General features: G+C 47.6%; 1 protein-coding gene across 1 annotated transcript in view; it reads right to left on the bottom strand.

Moving 5' to 3' along the window:
• LOC144781943 (cytochrome P450 2G1-like) overlaps positions 1–27602 on the bottom strand; it is a 298644-nt gene that overhangs the window by 251216 nt on the left and 19826 nt on the right. The window contains exons 2-3 of the mRNA XM_078661036.1: positions 6819–6981; positions 5102–5248 (exon numbers count right to left, since the gene is read on the bottom strand). Coding sequence (XP_078517162.1) covers positions 5102–5248; positions 6819–6981 — 310 coding nt within the window. The remainder of the gene's footprint in view (positions 1–5101; positions 5249–6818; positions 6982–27602) is intronic.

Genomic DNA, 27602 nt, shown 5'->3' with positions numbered 1-27602 from the left:
TATGGGCAGGGGACATCGCAGGCCCTCTGAACCCCAGGGACTGCCAACGCCCCGGGGCTTAATTTAATTTTAAAAAAAGCTTGGGGGGACTCCTGCCCCCCCCCACACTGCCCCAGAGACCACCACCTTCACGGGGCACTGTTTATTTAAAGTCGGGGATCTGTTATGGCCCCCTGGCCTGGGTAACACCACCTTTAAAAATGCTGGGAGGGGGGCTGTGCAGCACCCCTCCTGGAGCCCTTGATGGACCTGGAGACCGCCACCCCAATGTCCCAGGGTGCCCACCCCCGGGACATTGCTGTTTACTGTGGCAGGGCAAACTCATAGGCAACCTGCTCTTGCTTCCATGAAGTGAAGCAGAATTTCTTTTGGGCAAGGGGAGCTACATGTCAACAGCTCCCCTTGTCCAAAAGCAATTCCGGCTCCTGCAGGAGGTGGAGAGTTGGCTGGGACCGTGGGGGAAGTGGTGCTCCCCCCACGGTCCCCATCACAGAGGCCAAGCCATGGGGCACGGGGACCCTGTGGCCAGAAGTGTCCCAGGAGGGTGCCACACTGCTCCCCTCCCGCAATTTAAAAAATACTTTTTTTTAAAAAGAGGCAACATCCCAGGGAATGGGGTCTCCGAAGTAGATAACAGGCTTCAGAGAGGGCCATGCGGTCCCCTTCCATTAAAAAATAAAAACAAAGTGTTTGTGGCCTTACCCCGGGGGATGGGGTCTCGGGGGCCGAAATTGACCTCGGGAGGGGAGCTGCGCGGCTCCCTTTTGGTTTAAAAAAGGGGTTCAGGCACTGGGGAATGGGGCCCCAAAACTAGTAGAAGAAGGGGGAACACACAGCCCCCGTTCAAAAAAATAAAGCAGGCATCTCCCTGGCGGCCCGGCCCCCTGCTTGCTACTATGCAAACGCGTCACCTGGCAAGTTCTAAGTTGGGGAATTAATTCCCTTTAAATACTGAGAGTCCCTGGGGACCAACTAGCCCACCAGGTATCTCCAGTATGCCCCAGAGAGCTGCATTGCAGAGAGGTGGTCTGAGGCCACGCCCCTTTTTACACCACTCTGCTAATGCGTCTCTTGGCGCACTGCTGGTGGGACGATGAGGTCCTCCTGTGTTCTGAGGTACTCAGAGCACAAGTGGACTTTATCCTCTAAGCAGCAATGAGTCAGGTGATGTGTTTTCAGAGTGGTATAAAAAGGGGCGTGGCCTCAGACCACCTTATCAGTTGTTTTTTCGCTGTGCTTTTTTAAATAGAGCAACGGATTCTGGAAGGAAAGGAAAGCATATGAAATCTTCGCCACACTACTACACTTCTTGTACATACATTGTCATTTTCAAACATCTAAAATGCATATTTAAAAAATAAAAAAATACTCCATTAATGACATTGGAGCTGAGGAAGATCGAAGAGAAAATAAAATACATATCAACATTCTAAGCCTAAAGTTTGCGGAGAGTCCAAGTTAAATGGAGTATGTTGGCAGGCCTTATGGGTTTTATCAATGTGAAATATTGAAAGGACAACACAGAAATGACATGTAAGCACATGATGAAAATCAGCAGGCAAGAGGTACAATATCAGATTTGTAAAAATAACAAACTGAACTACACAACTAACTTACAGGTACAATCCCTGTACCCTCAGTGAAACAATACTCTACTGAAAATAAAATGACTTATTAACAAACAAAGAGGAAATGGAGAGCCTGTTGGAAAATCACAAACATATCTAAGAGAAGCGGCAATGGAACTTTCTGGTAGCACCCTCCTTGGACTACATCCAAATGGTCCTCACTCAATATCAGAGACTTGTGGCCTTCTTTCAGGCACTCTTAGTTGCTTTGTCGGCACCATTCAAACTGTTTGTCAGACTTAGACAGCTCGAGCTGATAGTTAGAGAGCCCCAGAGAGGTCCTTGATAGTCTTTGTCTCATTTAGGTACATCACCCTTGCCAATAGGTGCCCTCATTTAGTCTTCAGAGATGTTCAACACATCATCAGAGATCATCACATTAGCCTCCGTTAACTAGAAGATATTATTTAAAGCCCACTGGCCTGCCTTTACAGGCTCTTGGCGTGCCCCCCAAAATCTCCAGTTAGCCCCCATCCCCAGATGGACCATGGACACCTCTAATAAGTCCTGAGAACCTTCAGAATGTCTCAGACGGGAAACAGCCATTATTACCCGGTCTTAACCACGCATAACCATTACCACACATATTTTACAACGAACATGCCTTTACCACGCATGTCCATTACCACAAAGCTTTTATCACGAATATGCAGTGGTAAAGGCATGTTCATTGTAATGGATGGTAATGGTCATGGGTTAGGGACTCAGGGCTGGGCCTGAAACTGAGGCAGGGGTGTCAGCTTCAGGGATCAGGGCAATGAAAAGGCACATACTTAGGGTTCAGGGCCAGGCAAGAGGCTGAGGCGGGGGAGATTTTAGGGCTGGGTGAGGGGCCATGGGAAGGGTTATAAAGCACAGGGCCAGATGGGGGACTGCGGCAGGGTTGGTGGCTTTAGGGATCAGGGCCAAGAAAAGGAATAGACTTACGGTTCATGGCCGGTAAGGGGCTGAGGTGGGGGCGATTTTAAGGCTGGTAGGACCAACGGAAGGGTTACAGAACACAGGCCCAGGTGGAGGAATGTGGAAGGGGTGGCGGTTTTAGGGAATAGAGCCAAGAAAAGAGACAGACATAGGGTTCAGGGCCTATCAGGGGGCTAGCGGAAGGGTTACAGAACACAAATCGGGGCAGGGGACTGCAGCAGGGGTGGTGGCTTTAAGACTTAGGGCCAAGAAAAGGGACACACTTTATGTTCAGGGCCGGGCAGTGGGCTGAGGCAGGGGGCGGTTTTAGGGGTCAAGGTCAGGTACAGGCATACCATGCAGCATTCAACTCACCTCTGTTTCTCAGGACCCATCAGGCTCTCCCTTGGACTGGTAGACTTAGGGTTCAAGAACAGGCATGGGGCAGCAGCAGGGGGAAGTTTTCTCAGGTTCTGAGTAACCCTGGGCGGCCAACTATGCTACGCTCAGAAAGTTTGCATAGTTTGTGCTACTTCCTGCTTCGCGAACTGCATGTAGCACAGTGCAAAATCGCGTAGGGTAGCGTAGCTGGCATTTTTTACTTACTCATGGTCCTCAACGTCAAGTTGGCGACCACAAGCGAGCAAAATGACATCCCGGCGAGACTTTTTCCTCGTTTGCGATCAGCAACATCAAGTTGGCGATCGCGAACGAGGAAAATATACCTCCAGGCAAGATACTCAATGCGGGAAGGTCAGGTTTCTCATTGCAAGTGGTCGCATATGCTCGCATTGAGAAACTACCAGTCTGCATTGAGATAGCTGCCGCTCGAGTAAAAATCTACTCGAGCGGCAGAAAACGACAGCTCAAACTGTGCGAGATGCTGTTTTCAATGATTGCACAGTGCGGACAAGCATCCGGCACTGTGCAATCATCGCAGTTGGCGTAGCGCTTCGCCTATCTCACGTAGTGCGAAGTGCCCTTCGCGTAGCTACGCGTAGCGCAACTAAGTCAACTACACCCAGGGTTAGTTCTGAGCTCTCTGTCTCATCAGAAAATGGAAGTCCGTTCACAGAGTTTATTTAGGACTGTAAATGGATCACATGGGGAGAAACAACAAAAAATATTGAATGTTCATGCCAGTGCGTCGCAAGGCACGCATGCCATTACAAAGGTAATGCCTTTACCACACATGTCAATTGAGCACCTATAGGCCCTTACCAATCATGCCTTCATGACGATATTATCGTGGTAAAGGCATGTGTGGTAAAGGTATATACGTTGTAAAAATTATCATACAAAATGCATGCTTGGTAATGACACGAGTTGTACAGGCTGCGATTTAAAGGAATGCATGGTAATTGTATGCATGGTGGTTACATCATACAACCATCTCTGACACCCTCCTCTGGACTTTATACACTCCCTCAGACTATCAAAGATCCTCAGATCACCCTCAACCAGCTACATCTGGCTCACTGCTACCCCAACCTGCCTTTAAAAAGGTTCAGAGAATCCTAACTTACACTTTGTCCTCTGCAGCTAGCCCTCCAAAAGTGTAATTTCACTTAAAGTAGCTCACATGTTTTACATCTTGTTTCCGCATTTGGCCATCAGAGACACTTGGCATGCCATCACATACCTTCAACCAGGTGGCCCAGCTGTACATCAGCCTGCCTCAGACACTGCCATCTGGTATTTAAATAACCCAGGTGTGCACTTAGGTAACCTTTGTGTATTCCCCAAAATAATTTGAATACCTTACAACCCATTAGAATGCTCTCAGATACCCACAGAATGTTTACACCCACAGCTATTCTCAAGTGACCTCAAATTGTCCATCAATGGCCACTGAATTGGCGTCAGATACTTCCAGCATGTCCATAAGATGCCATAAGCTTGTCGTCTGCCATTCCTAGCTGATCTTAACACTTGCTCAGACACCTCCTCTAGACCATTGGTCTGAAGAGTGGCACTAAAAAAGGGGGCAACACTATGTCATAAGCTGCTAGTTTATGAAATCCGTCATTTCATAGCTGCACCTGGGAATACAAATGTGTAGGTCCATAATCTATCCTTCAGAGATGATTTGCAGTACACCAAAGTATAAAGACATTCTTGTCTTGTTTTGTGTATATATTTTAGTTTCTTAATCTAAGAATACTGAGAAGTGTTTTTTAAAAAGGACAAAAAATCTGATTAGTAAATGTAAATCAATGTAATTATCCTTCAATACACCTGATTTTCCATATGTGCTCCAGTTGATGTTTTTTAGAATTATCCCCTTGAAACTCTGCTTGGCCAAATTTAAAAGTTCTCTTTACCTTCTTCTAAACATGATGTACATTTGTAAAATTACTACAACTACTAGATGTACAAATATGCTTCTAATGCAAACTAGTTTGCATACTACTCTGAAACAGATTCCTTAGAACAGACATAGTTATAGCTGATGTTTGATCTGTGTGTTTGCAATATTCCATAGCACATTAAAAGGTCTCTTTTGTATACTTAGCCTTGGACCGAACTATCCCATGTTATAGGTAAAAACAAACATGTAATAAATTTCAAACCATTCGTTTTTCTGAGCTCTTTCACAAGGAACTCTGCTTCTTCCTGTATCATCTCCTCAATACTCCTTTTTCCCATCCCAAAGTTCTTCAAAGTCATGACTGAGAATCGACGAATCTGTTTCCACCTCTCGCCATTGCTTGAAAAACCTGCAAAAATGATTTGTAGAGAGCATAAGTCTCCTCTGTTGCAGTGGGTCAACTTTTTGTTTCTAACACCACCCCTCTCTCTAAATACTGAACATTTCTCAGAGCAACAGGCTTATAGAATTGAACAGTTGCATAAAATGGTTAAAAACATTACACATTCTGTTTGTAGTATGGTCCTTGATTAGATTGCAATCAATCTAAGAAAGATATATCACAACGCACACTTTTCATTCTTGACTTGAAATTAACTAAGATGAATGCTGTTTGAACTCCTATAAATAAATTGTGATAAGCAGGAATTAATATATTAGAATCTTAGGGCAATATAACCTCACATTCATAGATGTCACTAACATAATGCAGTGTTGGTAGGAAACAAATGTTATTTGCTAAAAAAAATGCTTATTTATTATAACCAGAAGAAAGAGGAGCAGAAGAACGGCCCATACCACTAAAACGTAAATGAAAATTAAAAAAAGCATTTAAAAAAGAAAGAGATTATACTCCAACATGGGCGTACAGAAACTTCAAAACTGGCAGCACTTAAGGGGAAGCCTTTAACTACATACAATTGAAAGTTTATTAGTATTTTTAGTTTTATCATCATTGGGTGATTTTAGAAAGCACTACAAAACATTCTATCCTCTGAATACAATGGGGTGAGAAAGTATATATAAGAGGCAAGAATATATTATCTACACAGGAACATAGAATTGGGAAGCTAGACCAAAAGCTGGTAGGATGTAGAATACTGATAGGTACCGGAGTTCAAATATGTCCCCAGTTCATGACAAAGCCCAGAAGTAGTGCAAAAGTTGGGAGGAATATGGGTAGAGAAAGCATAGCCATTTTTAGACGTCTGACTGGGAGATTTTTAAAACCACTTAAAACCTGTATTTTGAAATATGACATTGAACCACAAACAAGGCAACTACCCAAATACGGAACAACTTATGTATTGACTAGAAGGTTCCATCAAACACCAAATTCCAAGCTGGAGACTATGAATCACATCTCAGTGGAAAACAAGAACAAATTCAGCTAAACATATTGTAGCACCTGACACCTAGCTTGATCCTCTGCACATCCTGAAATCCTAAAACTAAATATAGACAAGAATATATGATTCTAATTATGTAGATGACAAACTCTATTATCATAAAAGAGAATCTGGTTTACAAAAGATAATAGTCTGAATTGCTAATCATTAGTTTTTTAATAAAATGCTAAGCATTATTATTAACACTGAATCTCCGAGATGTCCACCATTCAGTAAAGGAAAAGTAAAATTCCTAAACTCAATTAGGATAACTGAAAGCACAAACAGACAGAGTAAATTGAATAGGGACAAAGTAAGGTGGAAATCAGGAAGAAAGGAAGGGGAGATAAAATACAATTGAAGCTAAAGTTATAACAAGTACAAGGAAAGACGTAGAGCCCATAAAGGGTGAATGAATACAAAAAAACAACCTATATACTTAACTCTAATAAATGGATTTTAATTTGGTGCATTCAGCATGTTATAGTCTTTAGTTCTGCATATAGAGCAAAGATAGTTTGCATTACTCACCAAAATCTTGTATAACGTTATCAAATATGGGTGAGGCTCCTCTTCCAGTGAATGCCTCCCCATGATCTTCAAGGGCTTCCTTAACCGCATCATATCCACACAACACTACCACTGGTTTTGGGCCCAGATACACTGTGTAGACTGGGCCATACTTCTTGCTCAGCTGTCAATCAAAAGAAAATCATAATCATCATCTGCAGCATTTATGAACCACTTTTTCAAGGACCAACTCATCTAAAATCACTGGTGTTGAACTCCATGATGTACCTCCACCTGAATCAAGAGCCCACCACCTATAGGGACAAAGAAAAGGCTTGATCACTGTTACAAGGAGATCAATCTTTTAGTTTTGGGGAAAATCTTAAGAAATACTGATTTTGGGTGCAGTGAGTAATCTACTAGTTTGAAATGAGGAATGATAGTCATACTTGAATTTCAGAGCAGATGCTCTTGGGGTATATATCAAAACACCTTCTACACCATTTACAAAAAAATCTGAAGTCTGTTAAACAACACTTAAGTCATCTGCAACCCAAGTTTCACTAGAACAGACTTCAACTTCTCTGCAGTTCATATACATGATCCTATTTATTTTGCCTCTGTATCATAACTCTACACCACGTTTTAGTCCCACTTAATGATAACCTAACTCTTTAATCCAAGTAGATTTCAAACAACATACCCACCAAGGGATCACCTCCTTCTTCAGAAGGAATGGATGAACACATAGGGTGAGGGAAGACTCCTGTGGTACCATGCAAGTAAGAGTGGTATGCAATGATCATATTTGTCTCATAATCTATTGGTAAAAAGATCGAAAATTACTTACTAGGTAGAATAGTTACCCTTCTGGCCTGGTACTAGAAGGAAAAAAATAGTAATGAAACACAATGGACAGGTTCTTTAGATCCAAAAAGTTTACTTCAGTAATTAATAGTCATCACACTATCCGAAACAGAGAGATTTCATCTCTCCCTTTCGGACGAGGGGGCATTGAGTTAGACAATAGCTGATGGACAAGTGGCTGTGTATCTAGAGAGTCTTACATTTTCTGGATGGATTCTTTCTCAAGCATTTTAGAAGCCAAAGCAGGGTATTACTTGGCATTAATTGAGCAGAGTAGACTGAACCAGCTACTATTTCAAATAGGTTGATTATAAAAGACCCTACTAAGGTGACAAGGATCAGTGACATTCTGTTGACCCCTGATAAAGGGATAAGAATCTTTGAGCTAAAGACTGCCCCACCCAGTCAGGGAAGGGACTGTTAGTATAAGCAACAATAATTCAAGAAAGAAGCAGCGTTGGAGCCATCTCCGAAATGAAAATGAAATGGACAGCTATTCTACAGGAGGGTGCAGAAGTAAGATTAGGCCAATTTGCTTTTAGTGGAGATTAAACAATGGCCATAAAGCCAGTGTGAATCCAAAGATTTTGATTAAACAAAAATCCACCAGAGCATTACACAGGTATGAGAAGACCGATGGTCCTGTCAATACAGAGTTGATTGACTCAGGATTACTTGGAGATCATGTGTTATTCTGTTGTTTATCAACCATTAGTTGCACTGAAAGTAACAATAAATATTCAGAAAATGGCTTAATCACAGACCAGTGAGGAAAGCTATGGCCGAAGCGCATCTGGGCAGCTGATATCACAATGAATCACCTTTGCTGCAGAATTGTTGGTGTAACAGAGTTTTTTCATTTGCCGTGATTTTCGTTTAATATTATTAGCATTTCCAGCCCAACTGCGTGCAACCATCGCAAGTGGTATTAGGGGAACTACTGCGTGACCACGAGGAGGTTGTAATCAATGGTTCCAGATACCCATCCACAAAGCAATACAGCAGACAAAAGGCAGTGGCTCAACTACCCCAATGGTGGACTGTTTAATTTGACTTGGAGGATACGAGGTTTCAGGCACGGGAAGGGGTAAGTGGTCAAATCACGAGCAGTGCTTACAGCGCTTACAGCATGCAGATGAGTGCTTTTATGTCATAAACATTTGGATTATATTTGGGCAGACTGGACTCACTCCCCGCAAAAATTAAGGATCAGCCTGAGTTGTTGTGTAAAGGAGCAGCTGACGATTATTGGCAGCGCCTAGACCATTTGATATCACATTGTAATCATTATGGCTGCTAACAGAGAGGAAAGAAGATGGGCGGCAGCAGAATCAATGTTTGTAGATTTGCATAAGACTTTGATATCAACAGGAACTAATAATCAGATGTCATTTACTAAGCAACAGACATATTGCAAACTTGAAAGATTACATCAGAAAGAAATGGATACAAAGGAAATGTTTCTCCTGAGGAGTTTATAAAGGGGATGGACCAAAGACTGGACAAAATGGAGAAAGAGATATTGTCAAAAAATCCTTTTTGAAAGCATTAAAACAAGTTTTAAAAGCCCATTTCCTCAGCATGTTTTATCAATAATGTTCCAATGCTTAAACAATAAGGTGTGTTGTATTAGTGTAATGTCTTTATTGTTATGTTTTTGTGTGCTTTAACACTCATGCCAGTAAGGAAAACTGTTTGACTCTTTTGTTTGTGCTGACTCTGGGGATGTCATTGTTGTTTCCCTTTTGCAGCAGGTGCAAGTTGTGGAACATGCTTTAAGGCACCACCTTCTGAGATGGGACCTATATTTAAAGGGGATGCAGCCTTTCAGCTTTGCTTACTATTCATGTTCGGTTTTGAAAGGAATCGTCACTTTGAGGAGAAAAACATCCGAGAGGTTATCTCGATTTCAGAAAGCTGTTACAGTCTTCCTACAGATCATGGCTGCATGTGTTTCTTTGATCTCTAAATGTATGCTTTCAATACCCACTCACCTTCTGCATATATTTGGATGAGGTACCGTCTTCTGACGATTTGGGAAAAACACCACTCTAATACAGTGGTGAGATGGGGGCATGTTTAGGTCTGCACTAGTGGTTGGTAAAGGGAGATCAACCAACTATGGCACAAGAGAGACACTGGGAACTAATTCATACTTCCTCCTCAGTAGAGATTTGACTTTGGATATATAGGCTTGTTTTAGGAACTCGCAATGAACTTTGAAAAGAACAGTTACAGCTTTTGATTCAGGAATACCAAGAACTCATTATGTTATTTAACATAAGGAACTGTAATTCTGGACTTTGCCCTCTTAGTGGAAACAACAAGTTATTTCTTGTATCAATTGTAAGAACAATTATTTGGGAAAATAGAACTGAGAATTGTTGACTAACCTTTTTCCTTCCAAGTCTCCTACCCTGCAGTACACACCCTAACACCCCTTCCCCCCATTTGGCCAAATCAATACACTGGAGAAATATAAAACTCGGAGTCGGGCTGCCAGAAAAGGGAATCACTTCCGAGGAACAAGGCCTGACAGAGAATGAGAAAAAAAACTACAAATCGATAAGGAAAAAATAATGATTATAAATCAGCTTGAGTCCTGACATTCAGCAAGAAATATGATCACCTGCACTGAGAAAGTATGAAAGAGAAAACCTGGTTTGAACAAAGTAATATATCCAGTGAGAGCACACCAAAGGATATAGTGATCGACATTGATTATTCTGAAAAAAGAGCATCTGTAATGTCAGATCCCTCAGGAACCAGGAATACTTTTTTAGAGGAACTCAAAATGCTACATAGATGACAAATATAATCTTAGCTCGAAACAAAGCTTCAAAAAGGAAAGAGGCACGGAAAAAGAAAAGGCAAAAAAAGTTACTATAAAGCAAACATATGAGACAGCAAGGAAGCGTCATCCCCAATGGGAATGAAAATAATCGGACAGAAACAGAAAAAATGAACGTGGTAAGTCTTATAAAATGTATTCTAACTAGTACTGTGATTTGTCATATTTTTCAACTAGCAATTGTGATTATATTCAATGCAAGATTGATTTATTACATTTGGTGATAATAGTGAAACAGAAGAAAGGGTGCTCTAACAAATCAGGTCCAGATAACTGGAGTATTACAGAAACACTAAATCTTAGCAATTTGCAGATTAGTGACATAGATGTTCTACACCCACTATCTGTTTTAAATATAGCATTAGAGTATAGCGATGATCCAATAATACATCTGGTCAATTTGGACATACAATTGGATTGTAGTTGTTCAAGTGGTTTCTAACCTAAATCCATCTTTCTCCCTACATTTCTGCATTCAGCTGTAAATGTTTTTGAGAGGAGTAATCAAAGACTTGAAGAAACTTAGAGGCGGGTAAGGGAGCAGGACGGGAGCAACAAACGGTGTATATCATTTCATGAAAACAGTACATATTATATCAAACATCAACAAAGTAATTACAAAAAGAGAAAAACCCTGGATTATGCAAACACAATAAATACAATACCACTCATACAAACCGCGGCCGCCGAGAGGGGGGAGCGTCGAGACTACATCACCCAGCGTCCCCTGCTCTCACACGGGGACACCGGCAGCAGCGTAACACTCCAGCGCCCGGAGGCGCATAAGAGCGAGCCTCTCCTGCGGGCGAGCGGGGATGTCAGCCTGATTGGGGGCATCTTTTGTTCAAGTCCTACCTGCTCCTCACTTACAGCTACCCTGCAGACTTGCTCCGCGCGGCCGCCGAGAGGGGGAAGCGTCGAGACTACATCACCCAGCGTCCCCTGCTCTCACACGGGGACACCGGCAGCAGCGTAACACTCCCGCGCCCGGAGGCGCATAAGAGCGAGCCACTCCTCCCGCCTCACGGGACGTGCGCGGGCAGCGCCGGGCGGAGCCCGGGCAGAGGGAGGGCCGTCTGTGGCCGTCCGGGGCAGGATGAGGCAGGGCTGGGCCACCCCCCTTTCATCCACCACCACTATGGGTAAGCGCAAAAATCTTACTAACCCTGAGGAGGGTGCCAAAAAGACCAAGGTTGCTAAACACTCTGAGTCTATCATCTCATATTTGACCTCGGCGGTAGGGGTCCTGTCCAAAGAAATAGCAACGGCACAGGAGGAGCTGGGTTTGTTATCCCCCACACCCATTGTAGAGCCTAAGACACAGGACCAGGTTCCCGCCCCTGGCATTCCTTTAGAGCCTAAAGTGATTGTGCTCAAACCACTGCCTTGTTCAGGGGATGGTCCTTGCCAAACCCAAGACTGTCCTATAGCTCCGTTGCCTGCCACCCAGTTTCTGGGGCCCGGACTGCAAACTACAGCGCCCACTAAAAAGAGGAAACAGATAGAGGGGGACAAAGTTGGTCAACAGCTGGACATGGACCCAATTGGCGAGCACCTGGAAGTGCTATTTGTGACATGGATTGAACCCCTTCTAGTAGACATTGCAAAAGACATTGTTGACACCATGAGTATATGTCTTGCTGGGTTATTAAAGAAATGTGCCCTGATTGATGATCTAGTTAAAAAACTTGACTCGGCCCTGGCTCCCAAGAAGTCGGATATAGCAGGAGCAGAAGCCACTATTGTGAAAGCTGCCCTTCCTATGCTGCCCCCATTAGCTTGTAAAGGAAAGGCTGTAAACACTACTAGAGAAGGGGCCTCCGGTAACTCTCAAAACAGATTGCCTAGTACCCAGTCAATCGCAGTAGCCCTTGACATCCCCCAGGGAGTTAGTAGCCCAGCACTGGGGTCTAGGCCTAAGGAGTGCCAACTACACCTGGACCTCCCCCCGGCAGCCGCGCCTTTCGTCGCTGTGTTCATAGGGGTACCCCCATTAGCACATGGGGAGATAGAACCCACAACGGCACTAATTCATAAGGCTAGTCAATGGTGTGCTGACTCCAGTAGTGGGGGAACAGTAATCTCTAACCGGATTATAATGGCTAGAAGGGTGGGATGGATTGGACACCGCCCTAAATCAGTGAAGGGCGACTGCATTATAGTTAACTTCGATAGCTTACATCTGGCAGACAGGCTATTTTGGGACGGCTCAGAGATACAAGACAGTGGGGACATGAGATCAGTCCCTTTGGGCTTTTTTTATCCGCCCCCAGTGAGAAATTATCCTGTTATAGCCCCATATAGTAGGTCATCCCAGCAGTCTGCACACGGAAATGAATGGAGGGTGGTGCCCAATAGGGTAACACAGGGCAGAACTACTCCTACAAGAGCAGGTTTGGATCCAGTCTTGTCTAATAGATTTGCCCCACTCGCCGATATGGAGGACATTGACTGACAACCAGCCCCATTGTCGCCCTCTGAAATGGGGCCCCAGTGGGTGGAGGAGACAACACTCTGCAAACTGATTAGCTGGAACGTTGCAGGCTTGAGAGCTAAAAGGGGTGATCCTTTGTGGGTTAATTTCATTTCTAGCTATGATGTGATAGCCATCCAAGAATCCTGGGATACCTCGGCAAGTTCTTGGTTGGATGGTTTTGCCAGCTACTCTGTACCGGCAACACCCAGTACTGCGGGGAGGTCAAAGGGGGGTTTACTTCTCCTTTGTTCCCTGCAACTCAGCGGGTCCTTTAAGCAATTGGAGTCAGGTTCCCCCAACCTCCTAATTGTGGAATGGATTGTCTCACCGGTCTGTACACTTTTATAATTAATTTTTATAATTCACGGGAAAGGGCAGTAGATACTGATCACATTGCCTCCCTGGAAACCTTTTTAAGTAAATTCAGTCTAAACAAATACACTACTGTTGAGCTCATTTTAATGGGCGATTTTAATACCATATATGTGATTCTCCTGGCCATTCAGATGATTATGAGGGTTTTATGGGGGCGATCACACCTCATTTTGAACACACTAAATCAGGAGTAGCGCTTGAAGTTCTTTTAGCTAGTTTTAACTTATATGAACCCTATTACTCGGGGGGGAGAGCAGCCACCCACAAGGGTACGGACCATGGGTCCGTCATAGATTATATCTTTGCCTCACCTGGGCTAATCCCTAAGATTCGGAAATATATGGTTATTGCATCATCTTTTAGCGATCACAATCCCTTGCTATTAGAAATGTTATGGGGAGACCCCCAGTGCAAACGGGTAGGCCGCCCTCAGGTTCGGACTGCAGTGGCACCTACCGACCAGGGCAGACGGCTGAAGTGGGGCAAGGGGGTCCCAGAAGATTTTATGACAACTTTACTTCCAAAAATTGGTCCATTTAGCGTCTTGTCTGGATGAAAGGGCCACTAGTCAAGTAATTATAGAGGCCTTTGAATCAATTTGTATACAAGTCTCGAGGGACTTGACGTCAAGCCAAATCCAGAGACCTCCCAGGCCTTTCAAGTGGTTTGACGCCAACTGCTCGAGAATTCATAGGCGTCTTAAGCATTTACTCAATTCCAAGCCAAGAGATAGGGTCCTCATCGCTGATCTGAGGAGGGAATATAAACTAACCTTAAATGGGAGGAAAAACGCCATTAAAAACGATGCTTGGAATAATTTACTTGCCACAGATGTCTTGAGAGACAGTAAGCAGTTCTGGGATATCATTAACCAGCCGTTCTTTGCAGGGGTAGATAACTCAGTCACTGACTGCGTTATCCCAGATGAAAGGTGGCTTCTCCATTTTAAAGAGCTATACGGTAACAAGAATAGCCTAGTCGAATGTGACGCAGAGGTACCCCGGGTTTCTGCTCCAGTAGAGTTTAATGAGAATGAGGTGTTGAGGCGATCTTTGAGACCTCGAAAAATAAGGCGCCGGGGCCTGACAGTGTACCTGGGGATCTATATAGACAGTCCCCGAAAACATGGTCACAGGTGCTAACTAAAGATTTTCGTGCAGTTAACGACAGCGTACTTCCTGCCTCCTGGGCGACCTCCATTATAGAGCCAGTTTTTAAAAAGGGGCAGCGGGAGGACCCGGCATGTTATAGACCGATTTCCCTCCTTGACTCTGCCATAAAGATCTTGGGCAGAGTCTTACTATCTAAATTGAGGGATAATCTTGAGGTCTGTGGAGGGCTCTCGAATATACAATATGGATTCAGAGAGAAACGAGGCACCCTGGACCAATGCTCTAACTTGCACCTTATAATCTCCAAATATACGGTGGCCGGGGAGGGGTCACTTTTCTTGGCCTTCATGGACCTCTCCTCGGCCTTGGATTTGGTGAATAGGTCCAAGTTGTGGTCCATCCTTTTGGAGTTAGGGATAGATGCCTCATTAGTTTCCTTTGTGGCCTCTCTACACCAGGAACTATTCGCTACAGTACGGGTAACAAAGGAAGGCAGGTGTATGTCTAGATTTAGGTCGGAGAAGGGGGTGCGCCAAGGGTGCATTTTGGCCCCCCTCCTTTTCACCATCTATATCAACGGATTAGGAAAACATCTAGAGGCAGGGGTGGCAGACGTCCCGCGTGTAGGAGGAGTGCCTGTGCCAGCCCTCCTATACGCGGATGATGCAGTTTTAATAGCGCATACGGGTAATGGCCTCCAGGTCTTACTTGACCTTTTTGGGTCCTTCATGGAGAACCTTGACCTAAAGGTCGACGCAAAGAAATCGCACACCATGATAGTGGGCCGACAAAGATGTAAGCCAAAATCTAAAATTTTCATCTGCAAGGGCGAGGTGGTCTCAAGGGTTTCAGTCTTTCCCTATCCAGGGGTCCTGTTTGATGAGAGAGGGACGTGGGCCCCCCAGATTGGGGCGAAGACTCTATCCTTGACCCGCTCCACGTCCGCTTTGTTGGGCTTTTCGAGGAGGTTAGGGGCCAGGCCAATGGAGGCACTTTTGAAAATCTATAATAGCAAGTGCATTCCCATTGCAACTTATGGGTCCGTCTTGTGGGGTTATGCCAATCTTGCCAAAATTCAGACGGCTGAGAACGGGCTTATTAGACAATTTTTATCTGTCCCAAATTCAACTCCCACTTTTTCCATTCATGAGGAGATGGGTCTGTCCTACATTACGGACAAGCTGAAACTAGCTCCCCTGGTTTTCTGGGCAAAAACATGGCTCAATTCAGAACTAACCTTGAACCATGTAATCTTGACGGATGTTGTTTCCATGGACCACGCCATGAAAGTACCTTGGCTGAAATATCTAAAGAACACCTTTGCATCTCTGGGAAAACCTGAACTCTTTCTGGCACCACTTAGTATCAAGAGAGAGGATGTTAAATGGATTAAGCACAATTTTCTGAAGAGGGCTCACTTAGACAGAGAGGAGAAGGAAGTAGCAAAACCATCTGTTAGAACACACTTAGTCGTTACGTCCGCGGATTTTTCGGATTTATGGGGAATCCGCAATCCGCGTATTTTGCGGATTTCCCACAAAATCCGGAAAAAAAAATCCGCGGACGTAACGGGTTCAAAAGTTGAACCCCCACTCATGTAGCTATTTTACAATGGCGCCAGCAAGCTGCCAGCGCCGTTGTAAAATAGTTACAAAGTTAGCTTGCACAGGAACCACTAGATAAAACGAAGCAGGTGCTGCTTTATTTTATCTAAGTGCTTCCTGTGCAAGCTAACTTTGTAACTATTTTACAACTGCGCTGGCAGCTTGCTGGCGCCATTTTAAAATACTACAGCAGCTCACTCAAGGGACCCCTGCGCCCTTCGGGGCGATTGCATAGTAACACACACATGGTCGCTCGAACTAGTTGATGCTCAAATTCAGTGACTCATTCATTAGCCCAAAAACAATCGTGAGCGTCGTCGAGGCTGGACAGGTGTGCCTTCTTCCCAAATCTACCGTGGAAAATCAGCTGTGATGCTGGATAGACTTTGCATCCTTGACTTTCACGAGCGCAATACCCATGAGTAGGCACATTGTGTTCGCACGGGTTTCTGCACGTTCGCGAGCGTTTTGTACAATAAAACCCTCGCGAACTTGCAGAAACCCGTGCGAACACAAAACCAAAAAAAATACGCTACGATCCGCGGATTTTGCATATTTTCGAAATCCGCAAATCCGCAAATCCGCGGATTGCCAATACGCAAAATCCGCTCATGCTTATTAACTACTACCTCCTCTCTGGAACTGTACCTCAAAATTGTCACTAAACCCCTACATAGATTTTTGCTGACTAAATTTAGGTTTAATCTGATCCATTATACATTAGGTTGCTATCATTTGTGGGCCAACCCAGAAGATGCCCCCCCCCCCTGTGACTGTGACAAATGTTCTAATCAAGATACCATGCATTTTATGATGTTTTGTGGGTTTTATGCTACCGAAAGGAAAAAATATCAGAGACCAGTCTTGAGAGAGGCTGGCTTTTTACAAGTCAGGCCCGCTTTAATTTATCTCCAGATGATGGGAAACACTTATTTTTTTGTCAACTCTTTTTTTATTGGCATTTTTTTATTTCCATTTCAAAAAACATATTGTACGCATCACGCACATCAAACGTTTATCCCAGTGTTCCGCTATCAGTACACCGACATCACCATTCGCTATTTAGACGCCACTATATTATGACATAAGCGTCTGGCGACTGAGTCCCGGGCTGTCGTGCATGGCCATAGTTCGTGCAAGTCTTTGCGTCCCCTCTCCACTCGGGGTGCCATTTCGTGTAAACGTAACTCAGTTGCAACCAAAACATTTGCAATAAACAGTAATAACTAGATGCGGCAGCGTCCTGTGGGCGCGATACGAAGCAATCTCTCATTTCCCCTTCCCAAGGTCCCCCTCACCCCTTGACAGACAGTATATACATTGTTATTCTCCCATCCTGTCCAGTTAGCTTCCCGCACCCCCCACTCCATCGTCCGCCGCCCCTGGCGCTCATGTATTCCCACTGCCTACGGCACCCTCGCCGCGCTCTGGCCATGGGCTCCCGCCTGCGCGTTGTTGTCAGCCCTGCTGTTGTCGCTACTGCCGCTAGTGGCGGCTGCCGTGCGCCCCTCACCTTGGTCAGCCATGTCGCCTTCTATGTCTCCAGTCCATTCCTCCACCGCGCCAGTCCCTATTGCCTGCAGCGTCTTGAGCATGCCTTACCAGCGTTCCGCCATGGGCTCTTTACGGAGTCCTACCGTTTCCTCCCTCCTAATAGCGGTCCACTCCGCACGGCCCCACGAGAGCAGGGAGAGGGTCCACGCTTGCACACTGGGGGAGTCTCCTGCCTTCCACCGCTTTGTCAGGAGTCTCACCGCCGTGACCATACCCAGGTCCAGGAAACGGGACGACACCTTGGTAGTTGGAGATCGTTTGAAATGGTGTAAGAGGAACTCCGGCCAGTCGCAAGAGTTCTCACGGCCTGTGCATTATATTAGCCGGGCATGCACCGCCATCCAATAAGCGCTGAGCCGCGGGCAGCGCCACAGTAGGTGAAGGAGGTCCGCAGAGCATGCGATGTGTGAGGACGCCTGCGCCCCCCCGGAGAGCCCTCCAGCGGGACTGCAGGCACGTATGGCAGCACTTTTCTCGTGAGGTAGAGTGCCCTACGGAAGCACTTGTATGCCACCCCTAGCAGGAGTGGGGCAGGTTTGGCCCTGTCCACCAGTGGGTGAAACATTGCAGTGATCCTTTCCAAGGCATAAGGCGGCTCCCTTGTGGCAGTGTCCTCTCTTCCCCTGTCCGCTAACCAGCGTGCAACCCATTGGAGCTGCGCCACCAGATAGTAATGTTCAAAGCAGGGGGCAGCTAGGCCGCTTTTGTCTGTGGGGAGAAATAGCTTTCCCAGAGCCAGTCGTTGCCTGGACGCGCCCCACACGAAGTCACGCAGGATCCCATTGAGCCTGGAAAAGAATGCCGCAGGCACGAACAGCGGCAGGTTCGCGAAGTAGTACAGGAGGCCGGGAAGCATCACCATTTTGGTCAAAGCGACCCTACCCGCGGTCGTCAGGGGGAGCGTGGACCAGAAACTCATCTGCGCCCTGAGCGCTGTAACTGCTCTGCCTAGATTCCCGTCCAGCAGGTCCGCCGGCCGCCGGTATATCTGGATCCCCAGGTATTTAAACGTATCCGCGCGCCATTGCACTCTCGTGCCATGTAGGCTGTACTCTGGATCTCGAGTCTCACTATGGAAGGCGTACAGGCAGGACTTACCTGCATTGACTCTGAGCCCCGAGAGGTCGGCAAAATGGCTCAGCAGTGGGGCTAGTTGGCCCGGCATATCATTCATATCCCTGACAAAGACCAAAAGGTCGTCCGCATACAGGGACACCTGATGCACGCCATCGCCCAGTGGGATCCCATCAGTCAGCAGGTGCCTCATGGCCGCCGCCAGTGGCTCAATGGCCAGCGCAAAGAGCAGCGGCGACAGGGGGCACCCTTGTCGGGTGCCTCTGCCTACCGCCACCTCCTCCGAGACATATGGCCCCAGCCGAACGCGGACCACAGGGCCCCTGTACAGGAGCCCAACCATCTCCAAGAAGTCACTGCCTAGCTCATACTCCTCCAGCACCGCTCGAAGGTATCCCCACTCGAGGCTATCGAAGGCCTTTTCCAGGTCTAGCATCAGGCACCCTGCTCTCGGCCACATCATCGTCGCCTCCGCCGCCACTCGAAAATATCTCCTAATGTTCAGGGAGGTGGACGTCGCCGGCACGAAACCGTTCTGGTCCGGGTGGACCAGATGTGGGACTAGCGGCACCAACCGGTCAGCAAGCATCTTGGCCAGTATTTTATAGTCCGTGTTGAGCATCGCCACTGGGCGATAGGAGCCCATGGACAGCGGGTCTCTATCAGGCTTGGGTAGGGACACTAAAAACGCTTCCCTCAACGAGGGCGGGAGTCGTCCCTCAGCTATCGACTCCTGATACATCTGGAGCAGTAGTGGTGACAGGACTTCTCTGTTCGCCTTGTAATACTCAGCCGGCAGGCCGTCCGGCCCCGGCGTTTTCCCGGTCGCCAATGCTTGAATTGCGTCCCCAACTTCTTCCAGCGTAAGCGGGGCACCGAGTTCCTCCCTTTGCGCGTCGGTTACCTTGGGTAACCCGATCGACCCTAAGAAATCAGCCACCGCATGGCCCCAGCCAGTGCCTCGGGCTTTATAAAGGCCCCGGTAGTGCTCAGTAAACGCTTGGTGTATTTCGCGCTGTGTGTGCAGCACAGTACCGTCATCCAAGCGAATGGCGCCAATCGGCGTCCTGCGCTCCGTGGTCTGTATCAGCCAGGCTAGTATGCGACCCGCTCTGTCTGCCTTCGCGTGTGTCCGGGCCGTATGCACTGCATAATTGTGACATCGCAGTCGTTCCATTAGGACCGCGTGCTTGCCTCGCAGTTCCGCTAGCTTAGGTGCATGTCTACCTGCTCCCTCCCCCTCTCTTTCGTACTGCTGTAGGTCAGATTCTATACGGGTCAGGGATGCAGACACCTGTGTCCGGATGTTCCACGCGGTCCCTATACAGTGTCCCCGTATGGTTGCCTTATGGGCATCCCACTCCACCATAGCATCGCTCGCTGTGCCCCCGTTTTCCTCAAAATATGAGAGAATGGCGCTACCCAGGGAGGACCGGAACTCTGCATCTTCCAGCGCTGCTGCCTGCAGCCGCCAGGTGGGCACCGGGGGTCTATCGGCCATCCAACTAAGTTGGAAGAGCAGGGGGTTGTGGTCAGAATGCGTCCTGCCTAAGTAATCTGATTTGGTTACGAGAGGGAGCAGTGACTGGGAGCCCACTATCCTATCTAGTCTAACATGTAGGCTGTGTACTGGCGAGTAAAAGGAGTATATTTTGTCTGTGGGGTGTTGTGTACGCCAGAGGTCTTGGATGCCCCAGTGAGCCAGCCAGTCTCTAAAAGTCTGCGCCAGTGCGGTCACTGCCGCTGCGCGCAGATGCGGGTAAGAGCAGTCCAACTGTGTGTCCAGCACCATATTATAGTCGCCCCCGAGTAACCAAGGCAAGCCCGCATACTGCTGAAGGACATGGTTTAAAGACACCAGGAAGGCAGGTTGCTCTGTGTTAGGGGCGTAAATGGAGCCCAGTAACAGTTCTTGCCCGTTGAGTTTCCCCCGCACAAGCGTATATCGTCCTTCCCCGTCTATCTGCGTGTCTATGTGTGTGAAGGGGACACCCGCCCTCACCCAGATCAGGGTGCCTCTCGCATGCGCTGAGTAGGTCGTGCCATAGAGTTGTCCCCTCCATCGCCTGCGAAGCCGCTCTAACTCTACCCTGGACATGTGTGTTTCTTGGAGGAGTGCAACCCCTGTGTGGTGGCGCTGCATGTACGCAAAAACTGAGTAACGTTTCGACGGGGTGTGCATGCCTCGGATATTCCAAGTCATGACGGTAGTGCATGCCATGGTCTATGGTGTGTCGCTCTCCCCGGGGGGGGATGGTTGCCTATCGTGTGGGGTCTGGGGGTGGGCCCTCGGTCAGGTGGCGCTGATTGCCGCATCTGGAACATGTGAACTGAAACTAACTACATAACTTTATGGGCGTACCCCCAACGGAGAGCGCGCCAGACTGGTCAACTAAACTATTACCTATTGTAGTGTGAGCGCAGTATGTGTGTGCTTGGGGAACGCGCAGTCAGTAGCGTTATCTGTGACTCCCTTCGCATGGCCCGTCCCTGCTGAGGTGTGGGCAGTTGGCCCCAACAGTAGAGCGTGTCGGCGCGCGTGAGTCTACCCAGACGCCAGCTCACGAGTGCGCATAATGGCGCGTGGCCTCATGGGAAGCGCGTCTATGTGTTCGCTGTGTGGCAGCATATATAAGGACCGTGTCAGCATGTGCGGGCCGCCCCAGGACAGCTGCATCGAGCTGTAGTAGATAGTCAAAGGATACAGTGGAACATACACAGATCACCAGTTTGTATGTAAACCCCCATGAGGTTCTCAGGTATCACACTATGTGGTCCGCTGTCTGGGGCGTCACCATCGGCGGTAGAGCATCATCTGACATTATTGTGGATGGTGAGGAGGGACCGCTGGCGGCAACACCATCTTGCTGTCCATGGTCTGGTTTACCATGTCCTATCCCCGCTCCCAGTGTCGCAACCGCCTCCAGTACCTCCTGCCGCTCCTGCCCTATTTTCTCCGGGCTGGGTGCCGCCTGTCCCAGGCTCGCTCCTCGACCGTCCCCCCTCTTTCTCCTCCGTCTCCTAGAGTGCTACACCTGCCATCCACCGCCGTCTGGGGCCTCCGGTCGCGTCCCCGACCATTGCCCGGTCTCCTCCAGCCAGTCCCAGACTTCCGCCGGGGTGTCGAAGAAGCGCGTGCCCTCTTTCGCGACCACACGCAGCCGTGAGGGGAAGAGCAGTGAGTAGGGGAGTTCCAGGTCTCTGAGTTGCCTCTTCACTGCCATGTAGGACCCTCTTCTCTTCTGGGTCGCCGCGGTGTAGTCCTGGAAGATCATTACACGACTGTTGCCCACTTGGAGGTCGCTCATCTTTTGGGTTTCTCGGAGCACCGCATCCCGGTCTCTGTAGTTGAGGAGTTTGAAAAGGAACGGGCGGGGTCGAGCCCCCGCCCTCCGGGCTTGTGCGGGCACCCTGTGTGCCCTCTCCACCACAAACTGCGGGGACAGCACTCCTGTTGGCAAGATTGATCTCAGCCATGCCTCAGCGTACCTCTCCGGTGTTGTCCCTTCCTCTCCTTCCGGCAGGCCCACCACTCTGACGTTGTTGCATCGAGAGCGCCCTTCCGCGTCCTCTGCGCGGTCCTCTTATTCGTGGACCCTAACCATCAGGTCCTGTAGTGCCGCGGCATGACTGTGCACCACCGGCTGTATCTCCTGAACCGCCTGGCGCTGTTCTGTGACGGTCTCTGCCAGCTTACGGTGGTCCGCGTGCAGCAGGGTGAAGTCCGACGTCACCTTATCTATCCGGCCCTCCAGCGACGCCTTGGTTTGCTCTAAGGTAGTTCCAATGCGCTCCACCGCTGCCAAGACTGTGTCCATCTTCGCCGCCAGCGCAGCCGCTGGGTCCAGAGCTGTCCTCCGTTGGTCTTGCGTCACATTGGGCCAGGTTGCCTCCTGCTGGCGCTGCTGCGCCTTGTCTTTGAGTCTGCCCATGACAAGCTGCTGCGCTGTGGGCATCCACCCGCCCAGCCACTCGTTGTCAGCCGCCTCAGTTGAGCGGTATTCCCAGGTAGCGAGGTCCGCCTCTTTATTAGCCAGCTGTAGGGCACTCCGCAGTCTCACTCCCGGTCATCCGCCGGTGTCCGCACGTGTCGTCCGCAATTTGCCTCACCTCCGCCGGTCCAGTAGCAGGGGCACCACCCACAGCGCTGCAGATATGGCCACACAGAGGCAGGTATGCCCGGTGCAGCAGGCCAGGCAGGCTCCTCCGCCCAGCAGTGGTCGCAATCCGGCGATGGGCACATTGTATTTAGAGGAGAGGGCAGGGGGGGTTGGTGTCTCTCGGCAATGTGGGGGCCCACCGGAGCCTCACCGGGCAGCGCCGGCTCCACCGCTCACCTGCCGTCTCCAGCTCACACGTCTGCCTCAGCCGTTACCGCGGGGCACCGCCTATCAGCCCCACACGCGTCCAGGCTTGCTTCTGCCTTCCCACTGTCCAAGGGCCCCAGCGGCCCGCGGCCGCCGCCCGCTGCTCCTCCGCTCCGCTCCCCTCGGCACCAAGGGGCGGGTTCTGCACCGCACAGGCTCCACAGCAGTCTGGGTCGCGCAGCCTCAAGATGGCGGCTCGCCCTCCAGGTTCCCTCAGCAGCGACGCCGGGCTCCGCCACTCAGCCACTCAGCACACCAGCGCCAGACAAGACGCCTCTCACCCGGGTCCCGGCATCGCTGTCTCAGCTCCCGTCTGTGCCCCCGGTCTCCGCCAGTCGCCACCCACAGCGTCGGAGGCGGCCTCCCCGGGTTTCCGGCCGGGTCTTGCGCCTTCTCCCCAGTCTCCCGCTGCTCCGTTCCGATGGCGATTTCTCGGCGCCCACGCCCCACCGCACGGCTCCTGCAGCACCGGATGGGTCCTCAGGCGATCCCGCGACCACTCCGCTGGTCGCCGACACACTCGCCGCACACTTCCCGGGGCAGTACAGGATAAATTAGGGCCTCGCTAGCGGAGATCCAGCAAAGCGCGCCCGCCATGTTGCCTGGCTGGCCACGCCCCAGATGGGCGACACTTATACTATCTTTAGCGTTGCAAGCTTCCTAGCGGCGGCATTTAGAAATAGGAACACACGAGTTTCACCGAATGTTTTATTTTAATCATGGTATCCATTTTTTACTGTTGAATTTTATGTATATATGATGTCTAAAAACCAGTAAGGGTTCAGCTTTGTTTGTCAGTGTATATAAATGAATTGTTGATTTGTAATATGCCTGTAAATTTTTATTGCCTTTTATGATTTCTTGTAAATCGAATAAAGTGTATTTTGACTGACTACTCAAAACACCATAACATGTATAATCCAACAGTATTTGGTTCCAACTGCAAGTTAGAGGTCAGAGTACAGGGATTGATGTGGCAACTTCAAAAAAGTCCAATCCTTGCTACATCTGTGGCTAGTTGGGGCATTAGAAGCGGGGATGTCATTTCGATGCTGGTAACATGGAAAATGGGAATCAGGCTCAAATTGGTTGAATTGTGCAATCTCAAGATATTAATATGGCTCAGACATAGCAAGTGCAGAGACAGAGAGTCCAGAATTTCAATGTTACCAAAGCTCTGGCAATGGAGGTTTCAAAAACTCAAATCAAATTCCAAATGCAAACACCAAACCTTTCGTAAATCAGGGTATGTACCAACAGTAATCTATGATAGAAACAGATGATGATTACAGCTCAGATCTGCCACAATGATAGACAAGACGTTTTGTGCAAACGGAATTGTTCCATTTACTGTACCCCAAACGGCATGGAGTTCCAGGCTCAGGATGAAGACATTGTATTTAAACTTTTCAATTAGAAGTCAGGGATGGGACTTTACCCCGTGTTGGCAAAAAGATGGTTTGCCCCAAGAGCTTAGAGACACAGTTTTACCTGAAGTCTGAGACTTTTCAGGAAGGATAAAAGTCTCAAATAGCGTGTTAAGCCAGTCTGCATTACAGTGAAACCGAACTCTGAGAACATGAGAATCCGACAATACAATCTGACCCCTGAAACCATTTCTGTGATTACTCCTGTGATTGACTCCATGATTGTGCAAGGCATTCTGAAGAAGATTATGGAAGTCCACGTAACTCACCCATCATGGGTTTGCAGAAACACAGTGGAAAGTATAGGATTGTCCAAGATTTGAGAAAGATCAACAACATAATTGTCCCTTGATGCCCTGTGGTACTAAATCCAGCTCTGGTTTTGTTTCAGATTCCATGCAAGGCTGAGTGGTTCTCCGTCATTGACTTATGCCAAGCCTTCTTCTCCATATCATTGCACAGCAGGCATAAGACTAACGCAGGCCCTTTCACACGGGGCTTGCCCTATGTGAAAGGATACATTGCTGGAGTTGCGTCACTTTTGTGACACACTCCAGCAATGCGTCACTTTTGCGCCATACAGATACGTCAGAAATACTGACGTATCTGTAACTCCTTGCACAATGATGCGTCATATTGTAAATATGACGCATCATTGGTGTTGCAAGGAGGGCGCAGTGAAAAGTGACGCATCACTGTTTTCACGCAGCGATGCGTCACTTTTCATAAATGAGACCCATCGTTTTTTTCTTCACCAAGCCACTCCAGTTTGGACCCAGCCATATGAAAATCAGTTTTGAACCTGCACCCAATGGGAACAGTCCAGCCCGAACTTCCAGGCCAAGTCCTCCCTGGACTGGAAACAAGCATCCTAGCACTGGTTTTGGGCTTTCACGACGCTGGCCAGTTGCTCCTATCAGCAATGGCTTCCTTACTGACTGGAGTTTAAAACGCCCGAACGGCAGTAACCCTGAGTAACATAGGGAGATCAGGAGGGCATTTAAACAGGATGCAATTGTACTTTATTTAGATGCCTGTGTGAAATAGGCTATGATATTTCCTAGTGATTGTGTGCATATTCTCACGTTGGGTTGAAGCTTGCCCTACCCGAAGATGTGATAGTCTCACACTGGCTAAGTTGTTGAGGGAGTAAATACCTGACTTCGGGCTCTCGTCTTTTCTGGAGTCAGATTTAATAATGAGGTCCTGAAGATGTGCGCAGCACTGCAAGTTGAACAGAGGCTACATTACAGTTACAAATAGAGGTTTCTGGAATTGCGGAACAGGCCAATACACATTGGCTAAAGTGTGTGCCTCAACATTTCCGAAATGGCCTGATGATTTGCCTCTTGTGTTGATAAGCCTACAGAGCATTCTGGATAGGGGAACAGGATTCTCTCCCTATGAAATAACCATGGTCAGAGCTATGAGCCTGCCATATGTGCCAGTTAATGTGCTTGTGAAAATTACATATGATATGATTCTTGATTACTGCAAAGGACTGGCCGATGTTGTGCGCTCTGTGTCTCATCAGGTTGGAAAGGCTACGGACCCAGCTCAACAGAAGCAGTGCCATGACATTAGTTACGGCAACTGTGTTATGGTGAAGAAGCAGGTGCAAAAGTCAGGCTTGGAACCTCGGTGGCGAGGACCCTACCAGGTCATATTGGTCACTAAGACAGCTTTGAAGTTTGGATGTCTCCCCAACCGGGTTCATACTGCACATACTCACTGCACCTTGTCCCATTGTCCTGTACCTGGAGTGTCGGTGGTTACAGTGAAACAAAGGGAGCAGGTTACTCAAGTTGTTGGGGATCAGCAAGAAGCTGGGACAGCACTTGTTCTGCCTGAGGGGAGTCTGCAAGAGTCCACAGTTTAAGTTGGTACAGCAGGGTATAATCCTGTAGTGATGACTGTGCCAGAATCAGACACTGGTGAATGTCCAAGTGCAAGAGTAACCCACGTTGTATCCAGAGACCAGTGGCTAAGAAGACAGGGGAGAGGGAGAAGCTGTTTGTTTGAAGTGCGTGTGCCATACACTACCCTAGAGGATGCTGAAGGATCTGGCCTGAGTGACAATGATGGGGAAGGGTCAGCAGTTAGTAGATCAATGAGAACTAGTGTGCCTTGTCAGAGGTACTCTTCACATGACTGGACATAACTTGTTGTCAAAGACTGAGAGAGAGCATTTTGGACATTTTGCTATAACAATTCACATTCAATTGAGTCTCCTTGAACTGTACTTTGTAGCTGAACTGAGTTTTGAATTGCTTTGCCACTTAATAGACTGAGTCAGCTTATCCTGGGTGTGATCACTAGTGAGTTTGAACTGTGCATTTATTAGAAAGAACTTATTAGATTTTGCCCAAACTACGTAAAGGAGTACAAAAACTCGAGCCTGCTGAAGGAGCATAGAATGTCACTCAGAAGAACATGGAGTAAGGCTAAGGAAGTCTCACAAAGTTCATTTACATATATTGCGCTGAAAGACACTTGAACTTTGCTTTTTTTGCTTGTAAAAGAGGAAACCAACCAAGAAGACTGTGCTGAAATCTTCAATCTAAATGGTATAACCTCCAAGAACTGATGGAGCCTAGCTCTAATATTAGTATACATAGATGCTTATATGTAGCAGTATTTGTTGTTGTGACATTAGTATAGAATGCCTTGCTTGTGATGGTGAGTTTACCCCCACCCTTTTCCAGTAGAGGAGCGTAGATCTACAAGTGCCCCTCAAACAACACTTCCTACTGACAATAGTTTACCTGCAATCTATGAGAAAATCTAACATAATATATGCATCTATAGGAGCATATTCATTGAATGCTTACTCCAGATTTCTTTATGAATATGTTGACACTATGGATGCTAGGGATTTCTATGTATGCATGCAATTCCTGCTTCATTTGCTGAGGGAATTACATATCACCATCTTTCCTTGATATATGGGCTTACCTGTAGTTTATTGCCAAGCTTCTTTTTTAGAAAGGGTCATCCTTAATTATTATTACTTTATTATATCTTAATTATTATTACTTTATTATATATTTAAGTATTACTCAAATCATTACTTAGTTTTTCAGAAGTTCCTGTATTGA

The sequence above is a fragment of the Lissotriton helveticus genome, chromosome 9, assembly GCF_964261635.1.
Source record: "Lissotriton helveticus chromosome 9, aLisHel1.1, whole genome shotgun sequence".
Classification (NCBI taxonomy): domain Eukaryota; kingdom Metazoa; phylum Chordata; class Amphibia; order Caudata; family Salamandridae; genus Lissotriton; species Lissotriton helveticus.
Note: the sequence above shows the minus strand (reverse complement) of the source record. Positions and strands in the feature narration are given on the sequence as shown.